Here is a 20,478-nt window from a genome sequence, read left to right as displayed (position 1 = left end):
GCGATGTAGCTATCTACCGGAACCAAGGCCTCCTTTGATGAGACCTATGATCCTGCGTATGTTGTATGCCGCCAGCAGATGCACCAACGAGGCGCAAGTCTCGACTTATCATCGTACATCGTACGGGGGCCGCAGCGATCGCGGGACAGTCGTGCAGAAGGCAAAACGAAAAAAACCAAGGCGTGAAGGTTCGAGCTGCTGCCTCCCATGGATTCCGATAGAGTTTTCATCTCCACCGGCATCCTCAACCACTCAGACACGATAGTGCCACGACATCGTGACGGATGCCGTCACCCCGAAAGGCTTGCCGCATGGGAGAAATGCACTAACTCGACCCTTGGGGGCCCTCTCGGCACAGGCTGGAAGGTTGTTGAAGATAGCGAGCCGAAATCATCATCGTCGATAGATCCATAGTGTGATGTACGCGTCGAGTCCAAGGCGCGGTACGTCTCAGCGCGGCGCGCCGTGGGCCAGCTAATAATGCTGCCACATGCAGCCTAGCCCGGTCTTACAGCGCCTCACCTGGGCAACGACTCGCGCTCGTAAATGTGAGAACAGGCTGCGGGGCCACCTGAACCAGATGCCGGATCTCCCCCGTATCACGCCTTCATCAGCCATGGGTCTTCCTCCACGCCTGCACTAGCATTATCATCTCCACAATATTGCTGGTGTTGCTCGGTCTGGCGGGATCGCTCTCGCACAGGTGGGCGTATCAGGGAGGTGCAGTCTTATGGAGGACTGCATCACCATTATTGCTGGCACCCCTCCTACCCACGCTCGGAGTATCACAATATCGCCAGTTCACTAACGGCGACCAGGCTCGCAAACGCCCGTCTAAATCAAGCATGGCTTGCAGCGGATGTGCCGCCGCCCGTATCGTATTCTGACTAATGTACGGTAACCGCCTTATCCGGAGCATGCAGTGAGCTCACGGCATCTATGGATCGTGTACTTGGTTAACCACGACGGTGTCGATTTGAACGCGATGCCCATATTTGTTTGATCAGTCGCCGGGCGAAGGTATCTCCGGAATTGGGAATCGGACTCCCTTCGAGCCTGTTGTGGCCCAAGCCGTTGCAAGGACGACTCCCAAACCTTGAACCAATCTCGAACGTTCCCAAGAGCTCTGCAGAGGTATGCGAGAACAGTGATCGTCGGAGTCCCAGGTCCAACCGACAATACCTGCAAGCACGGCCGCAGTCGCAGCGAGGGCGTACTTAGAGGCAGTTCGATCCCAGGCATGTCGAAGTTTGGACAACTTGTCGAAAGTTTCGATCTTGACTCTAGCGTGTCCATACCTCTTCTCAGACTCGCGCAGACGTAGTCATGTTGACAAAGGAGCAGTCGCAGGCCTCATGCGGACAGGTGTAAGCGAGGAAGCAGGAATATTTCGCATGTTTTCCATGCCACTGCTGTTGCAGCGGGGCACTTAGCCTCGTCTTGTACCATTGCCCCCGAGCAGTTGGCTTGATCGTCCATCTCCTTCTAGGCAAAGTTCTCAGTGCCGAAGGTCAAATCGGTGTTCTAGGGTTGGGTGAAAGAGGTAGGCCAGGTTCCAAATGAGTGTGCCTCGTAATGTGCTACCGCGAAGTAAATGGCGTCACGGGCCTTGTTGAGGTCCAACATGTGTGGGCAAAGACAATATTGACCCTGAGCGATTACGTGAGTGTTTCGTATTACAGTACGAGCCGGATACGGAAGGCGGTATCCGATGGCGGGCAGCCGTGTCGCATTTCGTTGGCCGCTGCACCCCACTCTCACACATCGATTATTCGTAGCGATCACGGCACCGGCGCAAACACAAATTGACAGCTTTCGTCACTCGGTGCTGCGTCTCCCTTGCGCTGCGCCCTCCAGTGCATTGTCATGTCGCGGTTGCACGGTTAGTGCTGCTCGGGGCCACTGGGGGCGTCGCTCAATCATGCCAGCGTCCTTCCACGGGCGCCAAGCGGAAGGCCGATTCGAAAAGCAATATTGCTCGATGGTTGACAGCGGACTCGCGAGCCGCGGGCGCTGCAGTGCGGTGGTTGCATTCCGCAGCCCTTGGGCGTCAAGATGCGTTTGCAAAGAGGCCGTCTCCGGCCTGCGTTCGCGGCCGGCAGGGAGGACACACCAGCGAACCCCAGCCAACGTCCAGCTCTATCCAAGCAGGGTGGCAGGCCGGAAGTGACGGTGCAGAGTCTAAGCGGCGCGGGTATCGATATGTCGATACGTGTTTCGCAGGGGCCGCTGGAGGACGGCGGTCCTGCGGTGCAGAGTGCCTCAACTTGGAACGGCGCAAGGTGGCCTCAGTGAAGTCCCCCTAGCATATGTGTGATTCGCCGGACGCGAGGATGGCCGAGGAAGCGGTCGGCGACGACGGGCGTTTTAATTGGGACGCAGCGCAATTTGCAAGAGAGGATTCACGATCAGCAGCTTGGTCGACCTCAGCCTGCAAAAAAGCGTCGCGTTGGACAGGGTTCGGGCTCGGAATTAGATGAGGATTAGGGTAAGACGATATTAGGCCAGCGAGCCACGGCGGTTTCGCTGCTCGTATCCCTCCTGATACATACCGCTGGCGGCAGCACCGCAGACTCGCCGTCGCCGTATGCGCGCTCAGGGCTCGCCGCCGCTCGTTGGCCCCGCTTGCGAAGCACGGCGGAGTGGTGCAGAGCGGATGGCCACTCGCAGGGCGCCAGCAGCAAATCAAACGCGGCATGGGCGGAATGATGCGGGCGCGAAATGCCATTCCAGACCGCCCGCCGTGTCTGATGATTATTGATGGGTGGAGGGACCGATGCTCTTGTGTGTGCGATGCTTGCTGGCCGAGCTGCACAGCGCTATCCGTGGAGTTGCCTCTGGCCCATGCCTAACCTCAGCCCGCTTACGGAGAGCTAGTGTAAAAGTTAGATACAGGCTGGGCCGGCGCCGCGGGATCTGGGTGGCAGCGCGCCGTCGCAAGCAGTCTTTTGCGTCGTATGAGTGTGCTCAGCGTGCCCTGACGGTCGCTGCGTAAGGGATCTTGCTCGTGGTCGCGCAGGCGGGCGGTGGGCGGGCTGCATCGCCTCTCCTGCTGAGCGGCGGCGGCCCAATCAGCGGCGCTGCGGGCTGCTGAGGCGGACCATGCTGGAGGTTGGCGATGCTGGCCGCGGCGGCGCAGTAGGCTAGGGCAGCGCGCACGCATCGGGGCAAGCACGGCGAAATAGCAGGCCTTGGGCGACGCGACTGGGTTGCAGCGTTGCGGGTCAGATGGCGGTCGCCGGCGTGAATAATCAAATCCCATGACGGCGGACCGCGTCGCAGCACACGCTCGCCGGTGGTCGAGGGCTGAGGTGACGGCCAATCCGCCGCCGCAAACGAGCGCAGCGCAATCATGGCCTGTCTGAGCCCTTCTTCGTGACTCTTGCTGGCCGCATCCGGGCGCGGGCCTGCGCACTGCGCTAAGCATGACTACGTCCACGGCAGCCAGCGCTCGCCCGCGTACAGTATGACCTGCTGTCGCGCGCACCACGACTGGGCTACGACTGGGCCGCGGAGGGTGGCTAGCGGAGAGCAGCCCATCCATGAATCCACCCACGAATCCATCCAGGAGTGCCGCCGTCCATCCACCCATCCACCATCCACCCATGGTGCTGCAGCCCGGGATGGCTTCTGTGTCGTGACCGGCGGGTTTGCTGTGCTTTGTCCATAATTAACCCCGCCCGCGACAGGGGCCGCGCCTTCCCTCTTTCTGCGCGGCCTGCCTTCCTTTCACCACCCCCGGTCGCGGCTGCTGCGCGGGCCCGTGCGGCCGCGGTTGATGTCAGAAGCTGCTTCTCCTTCTGGATCAGCCTCTTGGGGCGTCGCGCTGCCCATGCCACTATGCCTGGAACCTTCCGAGCCTTCACACGGAGTCGTGAATTATGTTTAATCACAACCCAACGGCCCCAAGCCATGTCTGCGCAAGCAGCACGCGGCCCGCCAACAATCTGCCTCCTGCGTCCCTACCGCTACAATCGCCCGCCCGCCGCCGCCTCCCTGCCGCTCCCGGCCTAGCAGCCTCCAACGACGGTGAACAGGCCTCACCACCGCTTCCTTTATTGTACCCGCGCCTGCACCCTCCTTTGCCTCACCTCGCACCTCCCCTCGCCAGCCTCGAACCGCCCGTCGCCCCCGGAAACAGGGTTGCATCCATTGGCCAGCAGCATATTTGCGAGAGCATACCGTCAACAACGCCCTCTCCGTCTCCTTGCGTGCCCTAGCTCCTGCCCGCACCACCCGTCACCCCGTTCTGGCCATGCAGTGAAGGAGGGAGTGCACGCAATCTCAAGAGCCAGCCTTGCTCATGCCTGCCGCCGCCACCTGTTGAAGAGCAGCCTTCCTTCCCCTCCCCTCACCGTCACCGGATCCACCTTCCCAACCACGCCGCCCACATGCTCGAGCTACAGCTTCCGCACCCAATGCCTCACGCCGTCCCGCGGGACCGCTCTCTCGACTTCTACTCCTCCTCCCGCCCTGCCTCCAAGCTGGACTCCTCCTTCCAGATGCAGCTCCCGGTGCCTAGGATCGCCAACCGCCATGGCCTCGATATGCTGCGGACGGCGCCCAGGCCGCCGCTCACACCTCCTTCCGATCACCCAGGCTCAGCGGTGAGGGTCGTGTCGCTGCCGCCTACCGAAGGCGCCGGCCACGAGTATGGATATCAATTGCCGGCAATTGGCAACTCCAGAACAGTCACAGCTCGGTCCAGCCCCTCAAGACAGCCCCAGCAGCAGCCCCAAGACATGAACCAGCAGCGGAAGAAGTGGTCCATCTCCCCCAATCTCAGGATACCGCCGTCAATCAGGACTCCCCAGGAGGGACTGCCCCAGCTGGCAGCAGAGGTGAGTGCAGCAGGAGAAGCGGGCATGTCCAGTACTGACGTATTCAGGTGACATGCCTCTTCTGGTTCGAAAGCTCCACCACCCTCAAGCAGGTCGTGGACACGAATTCACCGAAAATACCGATCCAACCGCTCGTACCCGACGCCATTCCCACAACAGGTTTCAGGAAGTGGGTGGCGACAATATTGACGACCACGCAGGTGGCCCAAAATGTGATCCTACTCGCCCTACTCTTCATCTACAAGCTAAAGCTCACCAATCCGACGGTGAAGGGCAAGCCAGGCAGCGAGTACCGTCTCCTGACTGTGGCGCTCATGCTGGGCAACAAGTTCCTGGACGACAACACGTACACGAACAAGACTTGGGCCGAAGTCTCCGGGATCTCAGTGCAGGAGGTGCATATCATGGAGGTGGAGTTTCTCAGTAACATGAGGTACAGCCTCTTCACCTCGCAGAAGAAGTGGGAGGAGTGGCACGTCATTCTGGGCAAGTTCGGCACCTTCTTTGATCGAGCCTCCAAAACGCCCGCCTCGGGCGCCATCAGCCCGATTGGGCCGCCGACGCCTTCACTACAGGTTCCCCAGAACTTTGTACCCTCACCTCCTACGGTCATGCAGACATCGCCGCCAACGTCGATGATGTACTCGCCGGTCCATCCATACTCCAACACCCCTCTCCTGCAGCCTCAGGCTACATCGACTGCAGTATCGCCAATTGGCCCGCTGCCGGATATCGGCCCACTTATCCAACGCAAACGGAGCACTGATAATAGCGCCGAACCACCGCCAAAGAGGCAAGCGCACGGATTCGCTCCAGGACCGTACAGCAATGCACCGCTCATTCCAACATTACAAGCGCCCATCAACAGGTCGTTCGAGCCGCCGCCATCCATGAATCGCCTTCCGCCGCTGCCCAGTTTGTCGATCCCCACGCCACAGTCAAACCCGCCTGTGCAGGTGAAGAACTGGTCGGACCTTCCTTTGCCCGCGCCTGGAAGCCGTTCCATGGCAATGGTATACCCTCCGCCTGTCCAATGGCAGCACCCCGTCAGCACACCGACTTCTACGGCTCCACCCCCCTTCCCACCAACATACACGCCAACCGCAGACCGGTCCCGCCAAGTCAGCCCTTATCCGCCGTCCGCCGGTTCGTCCCCCGTGAGCGCCACCTTCCCTTCGTCGGGCCAGAGGCAGTTATCTCCGTCATACTTTCTTAATCAACGGCAGTCGCCATACCGCCCGGTTCGCGGTGTCCACACCCTTCTCGTGCCGCCACCCTCGACCTCCATGCACAATCCTGCCCGTCATATTGCATTCGACCAGATGCAGTACCAGCCGTTGGGTCGCCCTATGACCGAACGTAGGGTCGGGCCGCTGCCCTATATGGATGCCTGGTCAGAGGGACACCACTACAATCAGCTCCCCATCCCACAACAGCCGGTGTTCCGCTGAAGCCGAGCCGGCATTCCCTTCTCTGTACATCTTCACGCATCGGGCTAGAGCTTTCGATGATCATCTCAACATTTTTTCGATTTTGGTTTTCTGCTGCGTTCAGCGTGCATTGCATCGGGCGGCATTTCCTTGGTCCTTTACGCTGGTTGATTCTTCCCAGCCTTTCCTTTGCATCATACATCGGCATTTGCAGGCGTTGTATTTTACTATTGGACCGATCGAGTCCACGGACCGGTTCTTAGCTTGAGTACCCACAGAGGCTTGGGCAACCACGGATATCTTAGACATCTTGGGGGCATGGTTAGGAAAGGATCGAGCTGCCAGTATGGATGCAGCGATGCTAGTCTAGTTGCCGTCCGGAATGAGACAAACATCTGGTCTCAAATGGCGATGGCTGAATTTGAGACATTTGCACGGCACATGTGCGGTCCGTTGAGTGATTGAATGATGGTGATGAACTTTAGGATGACCCGAGTGGTGATGCGCACGGGCGACGTTACTTTTCCAGCCCGATGATTGGTGGACGAGAAATTTGGGCAACCGCTCGCTTCCGCCTGCCCCCTGCGGAGAGTGCGGGGTTCCTTCCTCCTTTCCTTCAACACGGGAACCGAAAGCGAGATGACGAGTAAGGCATCCGCAGTACGAATCTCCCAATTTCTCTGCGACTGCCTACCGCGGCGTCATTCGCGGTCTACGGTAATGATGAAGCGTACTACGCGGCGCCAGTTTTGCGCCCGTTGGATGATGGGCCGGCGCCGGCGTTGCATAAACGATTTATTGTGTTGGAACGTTGGGAGGCTGCGCAATCCAGGTCGCGCATCAAACGTTCGCGTCGGCGTTGGGGTTGGTATTTGGGTTCGGTGTAGATGAGGTGAGGTGAGGTGAGCGTCATGATACGAACACCTCATTTCTTTCGTATTGTACCTCCCGATGGAGATGGCCCGAGACATGGGGACTGGTGTGGTGGGAGAGGACAGGATGAGGGGATGGGATGGGGATGGGGATGGGGGAGCCGAGCCGTGTTTCTGCTGCGTGTTTCGAGGGGAGCTGGGCTGGGCTGAGCTGGGGTGAGCTGAGCTGGGATGGGCTGAGCAGGAGGGTAAGGTTAGTGTGGGTGAACACCAATGGACAGATTTAGAGAAAGAGTAGCGACTTAGAAGGATCAAATACAGCACGAAGTGAGTAGGTTCTAATCACGTGCAGCTCAGCTCAGCTTCGATGCACCGGGATCCAACGATAGGACCAAGAGAGCGAGCTCCGCGCCATATGTTATCGTTTGATCTTGCCAGCCTCCAGGGCTGAAGCCGTTCTTTTAGACACTCGAAGAGAAGACAGCATTCGGACAGCGGGTGGAAGACGCCGCCAAGCTCGGATGCGCACGGACCTTCCCCGGCACCTCAACATCATTTCGTCCATTGTTGCTTCTGCTCTGGAACAGGACGACTCGTGGCATCGTTGACGGGACGCTTAGTGGGATGGGACCAGGTGTTCTCCTGAGGACATCACTGGACCGGAAAGCAAACCGCGAGCGAACACCAGAGCGCTCTGGGGGGTAGGTTTGCTATGGTATCTCAGCTATTTGCGCTCGCCCGCTAGTTACAGACACACCCCATACTAGGCTTGCTGAAGAATAATAGTACAATGGCCTCTTGAGAAGGTTGTTCGCCTTATCGTCAACGGCATCAGAGCGTCGGATACTCGTCCAGTGATGGTATCTCCGAGCCCCAGATTACCAGCATCAGCAGCACGCTCGTGGAATCTCTTCTTCCAGAACTCTCACCGCTCCCGCTCAGAGGCGATTGCCATCGTAGAGCGAGCCTACCCTGAGCGACCGAGCCGTGCCCGCGTTAAGCTCTTTATTCGAGTTCATGTCCTTGGAGCTGAGATCCGCGCAACGAAGCATCCACTCGCTCGCAACCCATACCCGACATTCCATTGCGGCGCCCTTCACCAGCAGCTCCTCGAGCGCTATCCTGAGTTGCCAGATCGGCAGGTTGAGCCAAGGGGTAAACCCCAAACTTGTAAGTCGCGCAACGAACGAGTTCAGGTTCTTCCACTGAGGAAACTCCTCGCTCCGCGCTTCATCGGTGGAGGTCGGATCTGAATGAATGTTAGCAGGAGGTTCTCGAGGCACGGAAGTGTGTCTGGTTTATACCGTTCCATTTCTCCCTCACGCAGAAGGATAGATTTGCAGATCTTTTCACAAAGCCGACTATATGTATTATTAGCTCAGCACCGAAGTGTAGAGGAGCATGGCTCACCGCTTTGTGTTTGGGGATAGCACGTCCCGTTTACGGAGGTTGTTCAGAGCATCAAGCAGGCTGTCAGCCACGGGTGGCAGGGTGGAATACAGCACATTATCGCGACGACCACTGATCAGACCTCCCAAAGGATTTCGCCCACATCGGAGCCCTCGCCGGTTGCTTTGCGGAGGATGTCGATGTCGTCGGCAAGCTTTCGGGCCGGCTGGGTACTAAAGATTGCCTTAGTACGTTGAAAATGGCTCGCCCCTACTTCGTGAAGCTAATGTCTTCCACAGACTGCAGATTGACGTCCGAACGGAAGTCGATATTGGTATCTCCAGGTGGACCGCACACGATTCTTGATGGTCTCTTCGAGCTCCTTGCGGACCTCCGTCAGGTCCAGCTGCAGGTTCTCGTTCTTAGCCTTAAAAAATGCCGCCTCAGTCTGGATGCCTGCCGAGCGCTTCATCTCTTCCTGGCTCCGGAAATTCTTAGCCTTGAGGTCGTCGATCTTGCTCACGAGGCTCTCGATATTATTTATCGCCGTGATCTGGTCGATCTGCTGTTGGTTGTCCCTCTTCTCCTGCAGGCTGTCGACCTTGACGCTCAGCTTTGTATTGTTAGTAATAGGGTCGCTGTTAGTTATCTCTCTTCTTGGTGGGGACGTCCGCTTTCTGCTGCAGGCTATCAACCTTAATGCTTAGCTTTGTATTGTTGGCGATGGGGTCGCTGTTAAAGACGTCCACTTTTCTGCGAACTTCCGAGCGCTCGGCTTCGTATTATTGGCGGTGAGGTTAGTTATCTCCCCTCTCCTTAGTAAGGACGTCTACTTTCCTGCAGACTGTCAGCCTTTACGCTTAGCTTCGTATTGTCGGCGATGGGGTCGCTGTTGGTTGTCTCTGTTCTCCTTAGTAAGAACGCCCACCCCCCTGCAGACTCCTGACCTTGGCGCTTAGCTATGTATTATCAGCGATAAGGTCGCTGTTAGAGGCTTTGAGGTTGACGTTGTGCGGCTAAAGCTGCTCGTTCTCCTTCATCAACGCAAGCAGAGCGCCACGTAGCCAGTCACTAACTAACTGCGGTATCGTAGCTCTTGTACTTATATATCAGGAGCAAAAGGATCCAATCCTTCTGCTCTTTCAGTTATGACGCCTTATATATTCGGTAACATTATAACTAGGCTAGAAAATGAGGCTGCAGATAGGGAAGAAAATAAAAGAAAGGGAGGAAGGAAAGTGGAGATACAGGAAATATTAGAGGCAAAGCATGGAGAATAAAGCCGGGAATACAGGAAATATTAGGGGGAAAGGCAGGAAAAGAAAATACAATAGGGGAGAAGGAAACACAATCATCGAAAAACCACCGGAACACCAAACACCAAACACCGAAGAAAACGCAAAACCGAAATCACTCCATCGCCGCTAAGAAATCATCAAGGTCCATATCCATCCTCTCATCCTCCACCTCCACCACGCGCTGCTCTGGCTCTGGCTCTAGTTCCGCCTCACCAAACAAGTCCTGAATATCCTCCTTCCACTCAACCACCTGCCTCAGCTCGCGCACCTCATCCACCAGTCGCAGCAACGGATTCGTGCCCCGCCGAACCAGGACTTTGGGGAGACCGAAGGTGTCTTTAGGCGGCTCGGCAGGCTCCTTGCCATCGAACCCATGAATCTGATCGTTCCAGTAGGCCTGGTTGCCGATTAGGAAGGAGAACTCATTGGTGCGCGTGATGGCGGCGTTGGGACGCTCAAGGTGGTTTACGAATCCTCACCCTCTAGCATTTGCAGTATGAATGGCTCACCGCGGGGAGAGTTATGGCCCGTTACTCTCCACTCGCGACAGATGGAAAAGTCTGTGGGGGACTCCAGGCTTGGCGATGCGGAGAAAGAGAAGGCGATGCGGAGAAAGAGAAGGCGATGCGGAGAAAGAGAAGGCGATGCGGAGAAAGAGAAGGCGATACTACCGCGCTAAGATAGGATTTAAAAATTCTTAATCTTATACTATATATATGACTATTTACCTAATCATGAAAGTAGGTAAGCCATAGTACACACCCCATATCTCAGTCCTGGCTCGGGAAAGCCATTCGCGGAGGGGCCCAACACACCAAGACACCCCATGTGCCGGGTGTGTCCTCCATCTCTCCGTCGTTTAAAATGTACTTCTTCATTCGTAGGCCTACGGCTGTGTAGGTTACGGGATAGATACTACCTAGTCTTATCAGTTAAACCGCTGAACCTTTTGATAATACCCTTCTGCCTACGGAGTTTACAATATAGCGTCTTTTTTGCTAGTACTGTATATGTAGTATGCTCGCATCTTCTTTATAACGAGGTCGAGCGAATGGATGACTGCGCGTGGATACCGGCATTATAAAGACTGGGACTGAATCGGGGGAAACGCCTCGCTGGAGTAAGCCTGACGGATGATGTTTTGAATCAGTCTGGTAGGGCCTTCGTTCTTTGGGTAAGCAGGTTACATCTTCTCCTGAAACTGGGGATGGAAGATCTGATAGCGGAGGTGAGAGGGAGGTTGCAATACGTTCTCTTCATGGGTGTGTAGCGAGAAATAGTCCTATATTTCAGATACACAGTACGCGCAACGGAGGAACCGTGCCAGAGTTCGCTAGAATCGATGGGATTAAAAAGATGGTCTTCAGCTGCGCTTGTATCAAGTAAGTTCTAGTAATCATGTTGGTAGTTGTGTGGAGTTTCTCATATCTAGTAGAAGAAATTGTAGACAGTTGTTTCTTAGCCAACCTTCGCATCAGCCGTCCTGACGGACTTTAACCCTCTATCCTTTATTAAGTGCTTTATTAGATACAGACGAATCCTGTGTGGAAAAGCGATAGAATCTCTATACGGATATTACTTGAGTTGTTTATATGACAGTGTTAACATACTTTTAGCCCCTATAAGTTGCCTGTGAATTTTGAGAGAAATACTTCAAATCTCAGAACGTCCCAGGTGGCAGTTCGAAACTTCTCGTACTCACTGCCAAGAGGCTCACCTTCAGGCATACTGTATAATTTGGTTACCTTTCAGGTATATGTATATCGTGGGTGCATTAGGCGCAACGAGTGGGGTGCGAAGTTGACGCGGGGTGGGGCTTCGAGGAGAAAATAAGCGCAAGGTTTCGTGTAACCAACGCATGTGCGCCTTTGACACGCTGTGGCGCTTGATACTGGCTCTTGGCTATGCCACGTCGGCAAGACCTTGCTGATCTTTCCGTCTAGATAACACAATGCGACGAGTAGAATGTCTTGTTCTCCGCCTAACCGTTTCGAATTCTCCCCCTAGAAGCAGTGCCCGAATACGACCTCGTCCTCCCGGTAGTTGCTGGAGCCTATTATGTACTGGGAAATCGAACTGTGCATGCATGGGCTAAAAATAGGGACTTTTGCACACGACAAAACGTTGACATCGTGCCAATATCGCGCCCATATCACCTTCTCCCGAATATGGTCGCGCAAGCTAACCCCGTTACAACAACCTTCTCAGTCAGATCATGGCCTCACGGGTAAAAGAATTCTACTCGAAACCCTTGTCGGAGGCTCGGGTTAAAGAACGAACCGAAGATCGGCAACTACTTCAGCGGGACCAGCTGCCTTTACAACGAGCAGAGCAAACCGATTTCTCGATATTGACCCTCTTGAGTCCCTTTCAGTCGCATGTTCGACCATACTCCTTGGACGAGCAGCGAAGGCTGAGAGAATACTTATACAGAGACGAACCTTCGGTGATATCGGTAGAGACTACTCGTTCCTTACGCCCTACCAAGCTATCAACGATTCTCGACGCCGAATCTCTTTCCCGAACCTACTTCGAAGCACTTACGAGATGGGACGTTGTTCTCCAAGCGCTGCGCAGCGATGATCCCGATGGCATACAGACGAGCTGGGATGTCGCCCAAAGGAATACCTACAAGTGCCTCGCCGAGTGGTGGAATAATGAGGCGTATGACGCGGATAGCACAATGGATGTTCGCCGGTGGATAGAGCAGGCAGCACGTCTTCGTCTTCCAACCTGCGTTGTACCGAGGATTACTCGCTCTCAGTACAATCTGGTCTTGCTGTCCTTGTGGGTTCATCAGTTTGGGGATGAGCGACGCCGAGATAATGAGGATGGTCTACGCTTGACAGCTACATGCGAGGCAGCATCACACAGACTTGCAAATAGGGCAATTCGGTCTATTTACCCAACAAAGTTCGCCAAACTCACTCGTTCAGTGAGTCAGTCAAGAGTGTTTGACACGAGGAACATCAAATTGCCACGGACGGCAGCAGCGCATCCTTGTTCCTGGATTAATTGGAGACAATTGAAGGAAGAGCAGCTGGAATCTCCGTTCTTCTTATGGGATGTTGTAGAGTCGAGAACAGTCAGACGTCAGGATCTCATGAACCCACAGTATACGGCGATCAGCCATACATGGGGAAGATGGCAAACGGGCACACACTTCCGGACCCCTGCTGTTCCTTGGCCGATACCCGAAAACAGTTTGTTCGATGTTCGGGCACTACCTGATCTTCTCAAAGGTGCAAAGTTTCCGACTCGATACGTCTGGATGGATCTTTTATGCATCCCTCAGGCATTGGCACCGCTCGAACTAGAAGAAAGAGGAAGAACTGAAATCGCAAACCAAGCTGCGATATTCAAGCTATCAACATTATCGGGCGCCTGGCTCAACTTTGTCTCCTCTTGGACTGGCTTGGAGTCTGCCATCATCTGGCTCTCTCTTGTCTATCTGGAGTGTGGAGGCTATAGTGATGAAGAGACCAGTCGGCATATCACTGATGCTATGGAAGGGGAGCAGTTTCCTACCGGCCTCGTGACCTTGAAAGATGGCATTTACTTCTTGGAAGGCTGGTTTACTTCTCTTTGGACTTTGCAGGAAATATGTCTTTGCCCCGACATGATACTATACGACAAAGACTGGCGGCCTTTAGCCTTGGACAATTTTCGCATTCCTTTCGATCACGTCCCGGCGTTGAGCCGCATTTTACTCACTGCATCGTTTGGAGATGACCCTCACTGGCCGAACGCTGTTCGGGAGCTGTACTATGTCTTGATAGAGACTGGTATCCAAGACTTACCTACCATGACACCAACCACAGTTCTCCTATACGGGAATCAAAGATACTGCCAGGGTCGTCGAGCGGAAGCGATCATGTCGGTTATAGGAGCTAGAGATTGGTTCAATGATGACGATCCAGGGGGCGGTGAAAGCCTAATGGCTGGTCGTTATCCTTTTTCCTTCGTAAATGAAGTAAGGCAGAAATTGGGAGCCATATTCTTCGCGTGGGCGGATACAGATTATGAGGAAGTTAGTGCGACGGGTACCATGCTTCCTTTTTCCGAGAGCTCCTTCGCAAGCCGCAGAGCACTTGGTACTCTCCTTAACCCAACTGACCATCCTTCAGTAGCGACCTGGAAACTGCAGACAAATGGCCAAATGCTGTTGTCGCAAGTTGGGATTGTCGCGTCGACAACGCGAAGGCGTGTAGAGAAGCAAATGTTCATTTCCGCGCAGGTGCCCTTTGGTTCACCTTCAGCAGCAGGAGGTTATGGGGAGCAGGAAATACATCACTACTTGAGAACAGCATTGCCCACCAAGGAAAGACATGCTATTGCGCTATTGCGAATTGGAAACCATCGGTTATTCGGCTTGTTATTAGAGTTCGAAAGCCCGGGATGCTTTAGGAAGTTTGGCACCTTTGTGTGCAACATCGACGACAGCGTTCACGAGGAAATTCGATCTGGAGAACCGTATGAATTCCCTGCGTCGGAGCAGGTTGACTGGGTTGTCGTTTGATTAGTACTGTGAGAGTAATGAGATTATTTAATTCAACTACGAATTCTACTCACCTCTTACTTGTACTTGAAGTCTTAGACTCACTCCCAGTCCCACCAGTGACCACTCTACGCTAAGAAACGATCGGCAAGACCTCGCTCCAATACTACGTTAGCCGTAATCGGATTCTCTTTGAGTGGGTGTCCCCCTGCAGCGGTAAGGAGAACCATCTGTACATCTACTGCGAGCCTAACTCAATACCAACGCAAATGACTTTGTAGATAAGTACTATAGCTTACCTAACAGGAATTGCTGCTAGAAACTTGCAAGTACTAGCTTCACTCCCTTACTAAATTCTTCCACATGATGAGGCCGCGGCGTGTCAACAAAGGCTCTTGATTCCCCATCCAAAAAGGTTTATATTATAACAAAGATTAGGTAGTGTCCACCGGCACAATTCGAAGCAGATTTATAGAATTGACTTGCCATTCAAGTTGTGCAAATATCTGCAGGCCCAGCGCTCAAGAAGAGCTGAGACCATATGGCATGACGCTTCGTCACTGCCGCCGCAAATTGCATTCTGCGCTCTCGTAAAGCGAAGGCCTTATTTAGCTCGGAAGATTTACCCAAGTGGAATTCGAAGATATGCATCTTTCTGTACCAGATCCTTCAAACCGTATGTGTATCTTTGGACGAGCTCTCGTGCGGGGTTTGGGGGCCAGAAGCTTAGCAGCAAGGCTGAGGCATCAACCAACAAACCTGTTTATGGACAGTCGCAGAGAACGTGCCCCGCTATTTCCCACTAATCAACTGTTCTGCATGCGCCAACGCTGCTTCATAATCATTGTAGCACGTGTTTGCCGTCTTCGCCATAATTGTCTCGCTGTCAAAGCCACACTGTCATCGTCACCCACCATCACAACCCCCGCCCTCTTACTCTTAGGCCCTTCACTGCTGTCGCAACATACCTGCACCTATATTTTTCGTGTAAGTTGCGTGATCCTGCTGCCGTTAAAGATATCGCGTTATCCCTCGTCGCATTGCGCGAATGGGAGGTGCGCTGCTCGTCTCGGTCGCGCGATCCCTGTGGCTTGAGTATATTTACTGATACTGTGCCCTGCAGGCATGTGATTTTCGGTGAATGCTGAGTTAAATACTTCATTTCTGGGTTGTTGAACCACGAACGGTTCATATGGTCTCATAACCTTGGTAAGCTGCCGTACTAAACCCTGTATTTACCAACCGTTCTCTAACGCCTCAGCCCATATACATACCCTATGGTGACTAGCACAATTGCGGATTTCCTTGAGGCCGCAAATCAGGGGCGTTTATCTCCCAAATGCTTTTTAGAGGGCTGTATCGAAATTGGAAAAGAGACCAACGGCCCGACAGAAGACCAACTACAACCAACGCACTTGGACAATGAGCTAATTTCCAGCGCGGTCCCTACTTTTTCCACTCTCATTTCTCGCCTGAACCAGAGACAGGTCCTGCCAAAATACGTCTTGAATGTTCGTTTTCCCTATACCACGACAGAAATTAAACCGGAATTCAAGACCGCAGTGACCCAGCTTTCCATTTACTGTGCCCTACAGTCACTGGTACGGTTCCTAGAAGACCCCGATGGCCCTGAGCCTGTGCAATTCACATCTGAAATCCTCGCGGCAATGCACTTCTCTTACAGCACGCCTTCCAGCCATGATACTCTTATCCAGATAGATAGGCCTGAGACACAACCATCTTCTTCCGCCATTGACTCAACACATACTCCAGACGGACCATTTCGGGAATCTCCTATATCACCTGGAAGCGAGGCAGTGGAAAGTTCGCTAGGCGCGATCGCCGAGAATATTCTACAGACTAAGGAACGACCACAAAACAATGGCTTGAGTCAATATGGTCGTGCCTTGGACAGATGGAACGCCTTGCTCGATGCCAATCTCGACTATATTTCCAACATCAAAACCAGTTCTTCTATTCTATCAATCGTCGAAGTCAAATCGCTCCGAATTCTGTTAGAGTGGCAGAACGGCAAAATTTTCGGCACGTCTATTCCGACCCGATTTCTCAACGACGTTCACACAGCAGCTGTCGAAGGACGCGAAGAGGGACTGCTTGATGTTGGGAAACCGCCAATATCGATCAAGAACATTGATCTGTTTTGGTTCTACCACTACCCTTTCATTAAACTATGGCTAGCAGAGTTCTATTTGATATCGATACCGACTGCCGCCTCAGAGCGAACTGCCCTCAATAGGTATAGACAGGAGGCTTGTATCGTGGCAGCAACCGAGCGAGTATCCAGAGCAGTGTACTACGAGCTTTGTCAAGATATTGGGGTCGAGGTTGATCCATCTTTGTATGAGAATGGCTCGGGCGCATCGACTGAAAAGAGTGGTATTCTTGGAGATATTGAAGACCGCGGATTCGTCATCTACGAGAACATTGCACCAACTCCCGGTTATAACACTATCCGAAAGGCCCCTTTCTTTCCTTATACCTTACCTCAGACAATTTCAGCAACGAGTCTATCCAGCAATGTATTCCCGAACTTCTCCATCGAAATTGCGATCCCTCCAGAAAATGCTGATCTTGGTGCCATGGTCGCTTCCTGTCCGTGGCTGGCAGTGACAGACGTCCAGAATGATCTGCCACATTTTCTATGGGACCGAAAGAACAAACGCACTGTTGTTGCACGGGACCTCTCGGGCTCCATCCAATACACAGCTATTAGCCACACATGGGGACGTTGGCGCAAGAAAACCCCAGGATTATGGCTACCGGGCGTACAACATTGGCAAATCCCAGAAAATACGAAATTCGAGGTCGCCGATCTGCCTGATATGCTTACAAATGTCCCCACGGGTACTGAATATATTTGGTTCGATCTCCTCTGTATTCCGCAAGATCCTCGCACTCCGGACCATCCCCAGGAGCAATGGTTAAAGGACATAGCCAAGCGCGAAATAGGCCGGCAAGCCCAGATTTTCCGGCGGGCGAAGGTCGCTATAGCGTGGCTCAATGATATCGAGAACTGGGATGGGATGCGCGCAGTAATCAGCCGAATTGGGCTGCAAAGACGAGGTGTGCAAATTTCCGATCGCTTGGTAGACTATCTTAAAGGAGTCGCCCATCTGCCAATTGAGCTTGGTGGTTTTCGCACCAGAGAGCAGGTATTAGGTCTCCCTCCACTTTATCATCAAGTACTTCTGGAAGACGGGAGTAGGGTGTGGCAACCAAATCTTTATGCCCCATCTGAAGACATCTATATGGCAGCAAATCTGAGCAGGTTAATGGAAGACTCTACTACAAACGGCCAGGAAGATCCTTCGGCAAAGGAGGAAATGGAAGATCCTTTCAAGGAGTACGTCACACCGTTGGAGGCCTGCGAGCAAATGTTCTTCACCCAAAAAGACGCTTGGGACGAAATGAACCCATGGTTCTCTTCCCTCTGGACGCTGCAGGAGGTATGCGTCTGCCCACAAATGCGGATGTGCACCAAAGGATGGGATTTGTTGGAAGTAGGGCCGCGAGGAGCAAAGCTGCCGATTGGGTTCGATGATCTTGTTGCACTAAGTGAAGCCCCCTCGCAGCACCTCGATGGGGAGTTCGATAAAAAGGTCGGCTTTGTGGCAGATGGGATACCCGCCCTGAGTAGGCTCCTGCAACAGACGGGCTTGCAGAACCTCTTACATGCAGATAGATCTACTATCTTGGCTTTCGGGAATCAAAGGTATTGCCAGGAGAATCGTGCAGAGGCCATCATGTCTGCGATCGGTGTCACGGAGTGGTTCAAACAGAAATCTTTTTCGAAAGCCGAATCTCTGGACTCAAAGCAAACACAAGAACCAACAGATCATGACCCGATGGACGACTTCCAGACGAGCGAATATCCTGAGGCTTTCCTCACCGAGGCGGCGACCAAACTCGGAGCGCTTTTCTACGCTTCTAACTTAGCCGATAACGAACTGATGCTGCTTCTCTGGCAGCTCAACTCCTCGTCAAGAGCAGTTGAAAATGGCCTCGGCAGCATGTTTCCTTTCGCTTCGAGATCAAAAGTGCGCAACCATAGGCTTGGTGTCATGGGCGATGCGGTCACTGATCATCCCTCAGTCAAGAGCTGGCGAGTATGCAAACGCTGCGTGTATATCCGTGAAGCGGGAATCATCTCCTATACGGGACAGATACAAAGGCAGGCAGGGAGGGGCAATGTCTGTGTGATAAATGGGCCTTTCCTTGGAGATGCACAAGGGCTGACGACTGTGGATCATGGCACAAACTTGGATATGTGGGTTGATCGCTTCCTCCCCGCGACGAAAAATTATGCAGTCTGCTTAGTCACTGCTAACTGGGGATTCTATGGCATTTTGTTGAAAGAGCTTTCGTGTGGAAGTCTTATCAAGGTTGGAACATTTACACTTTTCACGGAAGGCGAAATCGAGGTCGGGCGGTACTCTGTTGATTGGAGAGTATTGTAGCGTCCGCATATCCGACTATTTTACTTCTTACTCATAAAGTGCTTTCAGCTCTGTCCACTCCGAGCTGATCCCTTGCAGCACTTTTATATGCTCAGTAACATCCGTCCTAAGAATTGTCCGGTGGCAAATGCCAAAGCGGCGCCAGTGCTCCTGGTTCCTTCCGATCGGAGAATAATCAGGATCCATACACATATCAAGCTACGCGCCGGTCACGCCAAATACAAGAAGTGACGTCGCTAAGGATCATTACATGCATTTTACCCCCAGGAGACGTTTCTACAAGTGATTCGAGAACTACCGGCGGCAGGACTTTGCGACGTAGAGTAGTGCGAGTATAAGAATTCTTATTCCATGAGTGTGGATATTTTATAAGTTGCACTAACGTACTTTATCATCGAGCCGACCATATCATCGAGCCGACCACTTTTGCCAAGCCCCCACCAAAAATCATCTTAACTACTATGAGTCCAGCTACCTACACAGAATCGTCCTCTTACGAAGCTAGAATACAGCTTGCCCTCTCTACTCTCTAGACTAGCTAAATTTAAAGCGAACGACGCGCCGCAGCTATATACAGAGTCTACTAATTAACGCTAAAGGACTAACGCGACAGAACAACTTAAAGACGCGAAAAGACACCTAATTAAACAAAGCTTACTACAAATAAAGAGCAGGCAATAGTTAAGTATATACTAGACCTAGACAAGCGAGAATTTACCTTCTATCTTGCTACTGTTTAAGATATAGCTAACAAGCTACTTACTAAGTAGAGTAAGAACGCTATTAGTTAAATCTAGCTAAACTACTTTATTACATACTATTCTAAGCTTAAAACATAGCTTAATTATAAGTACAACTATTAGAAAGTAAAGTAAGAAGATTCTATAATTATTTAGGCGTAGTTTAACCTAGTAGGTAATTATAACGGTTCGACTCGGCTCCGACTCGGTGCTTCGGCCCGACTCGGCTTCGCCCAAGTCACATGACCCTGCCTAGCGCCTTGGCATAGGCACCCTGTGTATATAGAGAGCTCTCGAAGCATTCTTCTGCTCCTTACCTTTAGATAGCTAAATTTAACCTAACCTACTCTGCTAGCACCTCTTATTCTTATAGCTCGTGGAGACTATACTACCTGCAGCTAACTTATCTAGCTAGGTGTTCTAGAGGCGCTTACAGTAGTAGAGACTACAGACCTAGCTCTTATAGTAATACAAAGGTAAAGTATAGTATTACTAATAAAGATACGTATAATTTTAATAAATCTAGCTTTATAATAGAAATAATATTACCTTAGGTAGTAGTTACTAGCTCTAAGAGATAATTATAACTAAAGAGTCTTTAACTAGATAATTATAAGTAGATTTTAGTAATTATAATAGTAAGAGTAGTAGGTAATATATAGATTCTACTATTTCTTATTATTATAAGTAAGAACTATCTCTTAGTATAGTATAAAGGTAGCTAGCTACTACGCGACTAGGTTATAGCTATCTCTAAAAGTAGCTAAATAATAAATAAAGTTAGTATTATATAGTTAAAGTACTTTAACGTATATACTAAGAGTTATATTATAGACGTATATTATCTACTAATTTTAGATAGCTATAAAAGCTATAGCTCTATTAAATTCTAGTAGTACTATAAGAAGAATAAAATTATAGCTCTTTATATA

The 20,478-nt window shown here is 52.3% G+C and overlaps 5 protein-coding genes across 5 annotated transcripts; 3 read left to right on the top strand and 2 right to left on the bottom strand.

Annotated features, from left to right (window-relative positions):
• Window positions 1-2,863: 2,863 nt before the first annotated feature.
• Window positions 2,864-3,607, bottom strand: BU26DRAFT_503390 (uncharacterized protein; the record flags this gene model as incomplete). Its single annotated transcript, XM_033826692.1, has 1 exon — window positions 2,864-3,607. The coding sequence occupies one exon, from the start codon at window positions 3,605-3,607 to the stop codon at window positions 2,864-2,866; it is 744 nt and encodes a 247-aa protein (XP_033685766.1).
• A 546-nt stretch (window positions 3,608-4,153) lies between these two features.
• Window positions 4,154-6,395, top strand: BU26DRAFT_269609 (uncharacterized protein). The gene is made up of 2 exons (XM_033821366.1): window positions 4,154-4,841; window positions 4,889-6,395. The coding sequence occupies exons 1-2, from the start codon at window positions 4,392-4,394 to the stop codon at window positions 6,290-6,292; spliced, it is 1,854 nt and encodes a 617-aa protein (XP_033685765.1). The 5' UTR covers window positions 4,154-4,391; the 3' UTR covers window positions 6,293-6,395.
• A 1,686-nt stretch (window positions 6,396-8,081) lies between these two features.
• On the bottom strand, window positions 8,082-10,678 carry BU26DRAFT_562721 (uncharacterized protein; the record flags this gene model as incomplete). Its single annotated transcript, XM_033833060.1, has 5 exons — window positions 8,082-8,392; window positions 8,448-8,504; window positions 8,890-9,145; window positions 10,000-10,227; window positions 10,646-10,678. 5 exons carry the CDS (start codon window positions 10,676-10,678, stop codon window positions 8,082-8,084), a joined length of 885 nt encoding a protein of 294 aa, XP_033685764.1.
• A 1,367-nt stretch (window positions 10,679-12,045) lies between these two features.
• BU26DRAFT_549449 (uncharacterized protein) lies at window positions 12,046-14,349 on the top strand (the record flags this gene model as incomplete). The annotated part of the gene is made up of 1 exon (XM_033831999.1): window positions 12,046-14,349. The coding sequence occupies one exon, from the start codon at window positions 12,046-12,048 to the stop codon at window positions 14,347-14,349; it is 2,304 nt and encodes a 767-aa protein (XP_033685763.1).
• An 896-nt stretch (window positions 14,350-15,245) lies between these two features.
• Window positions 15,246-18,806, top strand: BU26DRAFT_549448 (uncharacterized protein; the record flags this gene model as incomplete). Its single annotated transcript, XM_033831998.1, has 3 exons — window positions 15,246-15,315; window positions 15,452-15,537; window positions 15,590-18,806. Exon 3 carries the CDS (start codon window positions 15,606-15,608, stop codon window positions 18,804-18,806), a length of 3,201 nt encoding a protein of 1,066 aa, XP_033685762.1. The 5' UTR covers window positions 15,246-15,315; window positions 15,452-15,537; window positions 15,590-15,605.
• Window positions 18,807-20,478: the final 1,672 nt, after the last annotated feature.

This window comes from Trematosphaeria pertusa (assembly GCF_010094035.1).
Source record: "Trematosphaeria pertusa strain CBS 122368 unplaced genomic scaffold BU26scaffold_5, whole genome shotgun sequence".
NCBI lineage: Eukaryota > Fungi > Ascomycota > Dothideomycetes > Pleosporales > Trematosphaeriaceae > Trematosphaeria > Trematosphaeria pertusa.
Note: the sequence above shows the minus strand (reverse complement) of the source record. Positions and strands in the feature narration are given on the sequence as shown.

Coding starts and splice junctions, on each gene's coding strand:
- BU26DRAFT_269609 (XM_033821366.1), top strand. CDS start 4,392: ATGCTCGAGCTACAGCTTCCGCACCCAATGCCTCACGCCGTCCCGCGG. Junction 4,842..4,888: donor TGCCCCAGCTGGCAGCAGAG/GTGAGTGCAGCA, acceptor TGACGTATTCAG/GTGACATGCCTCTTCTGGTT.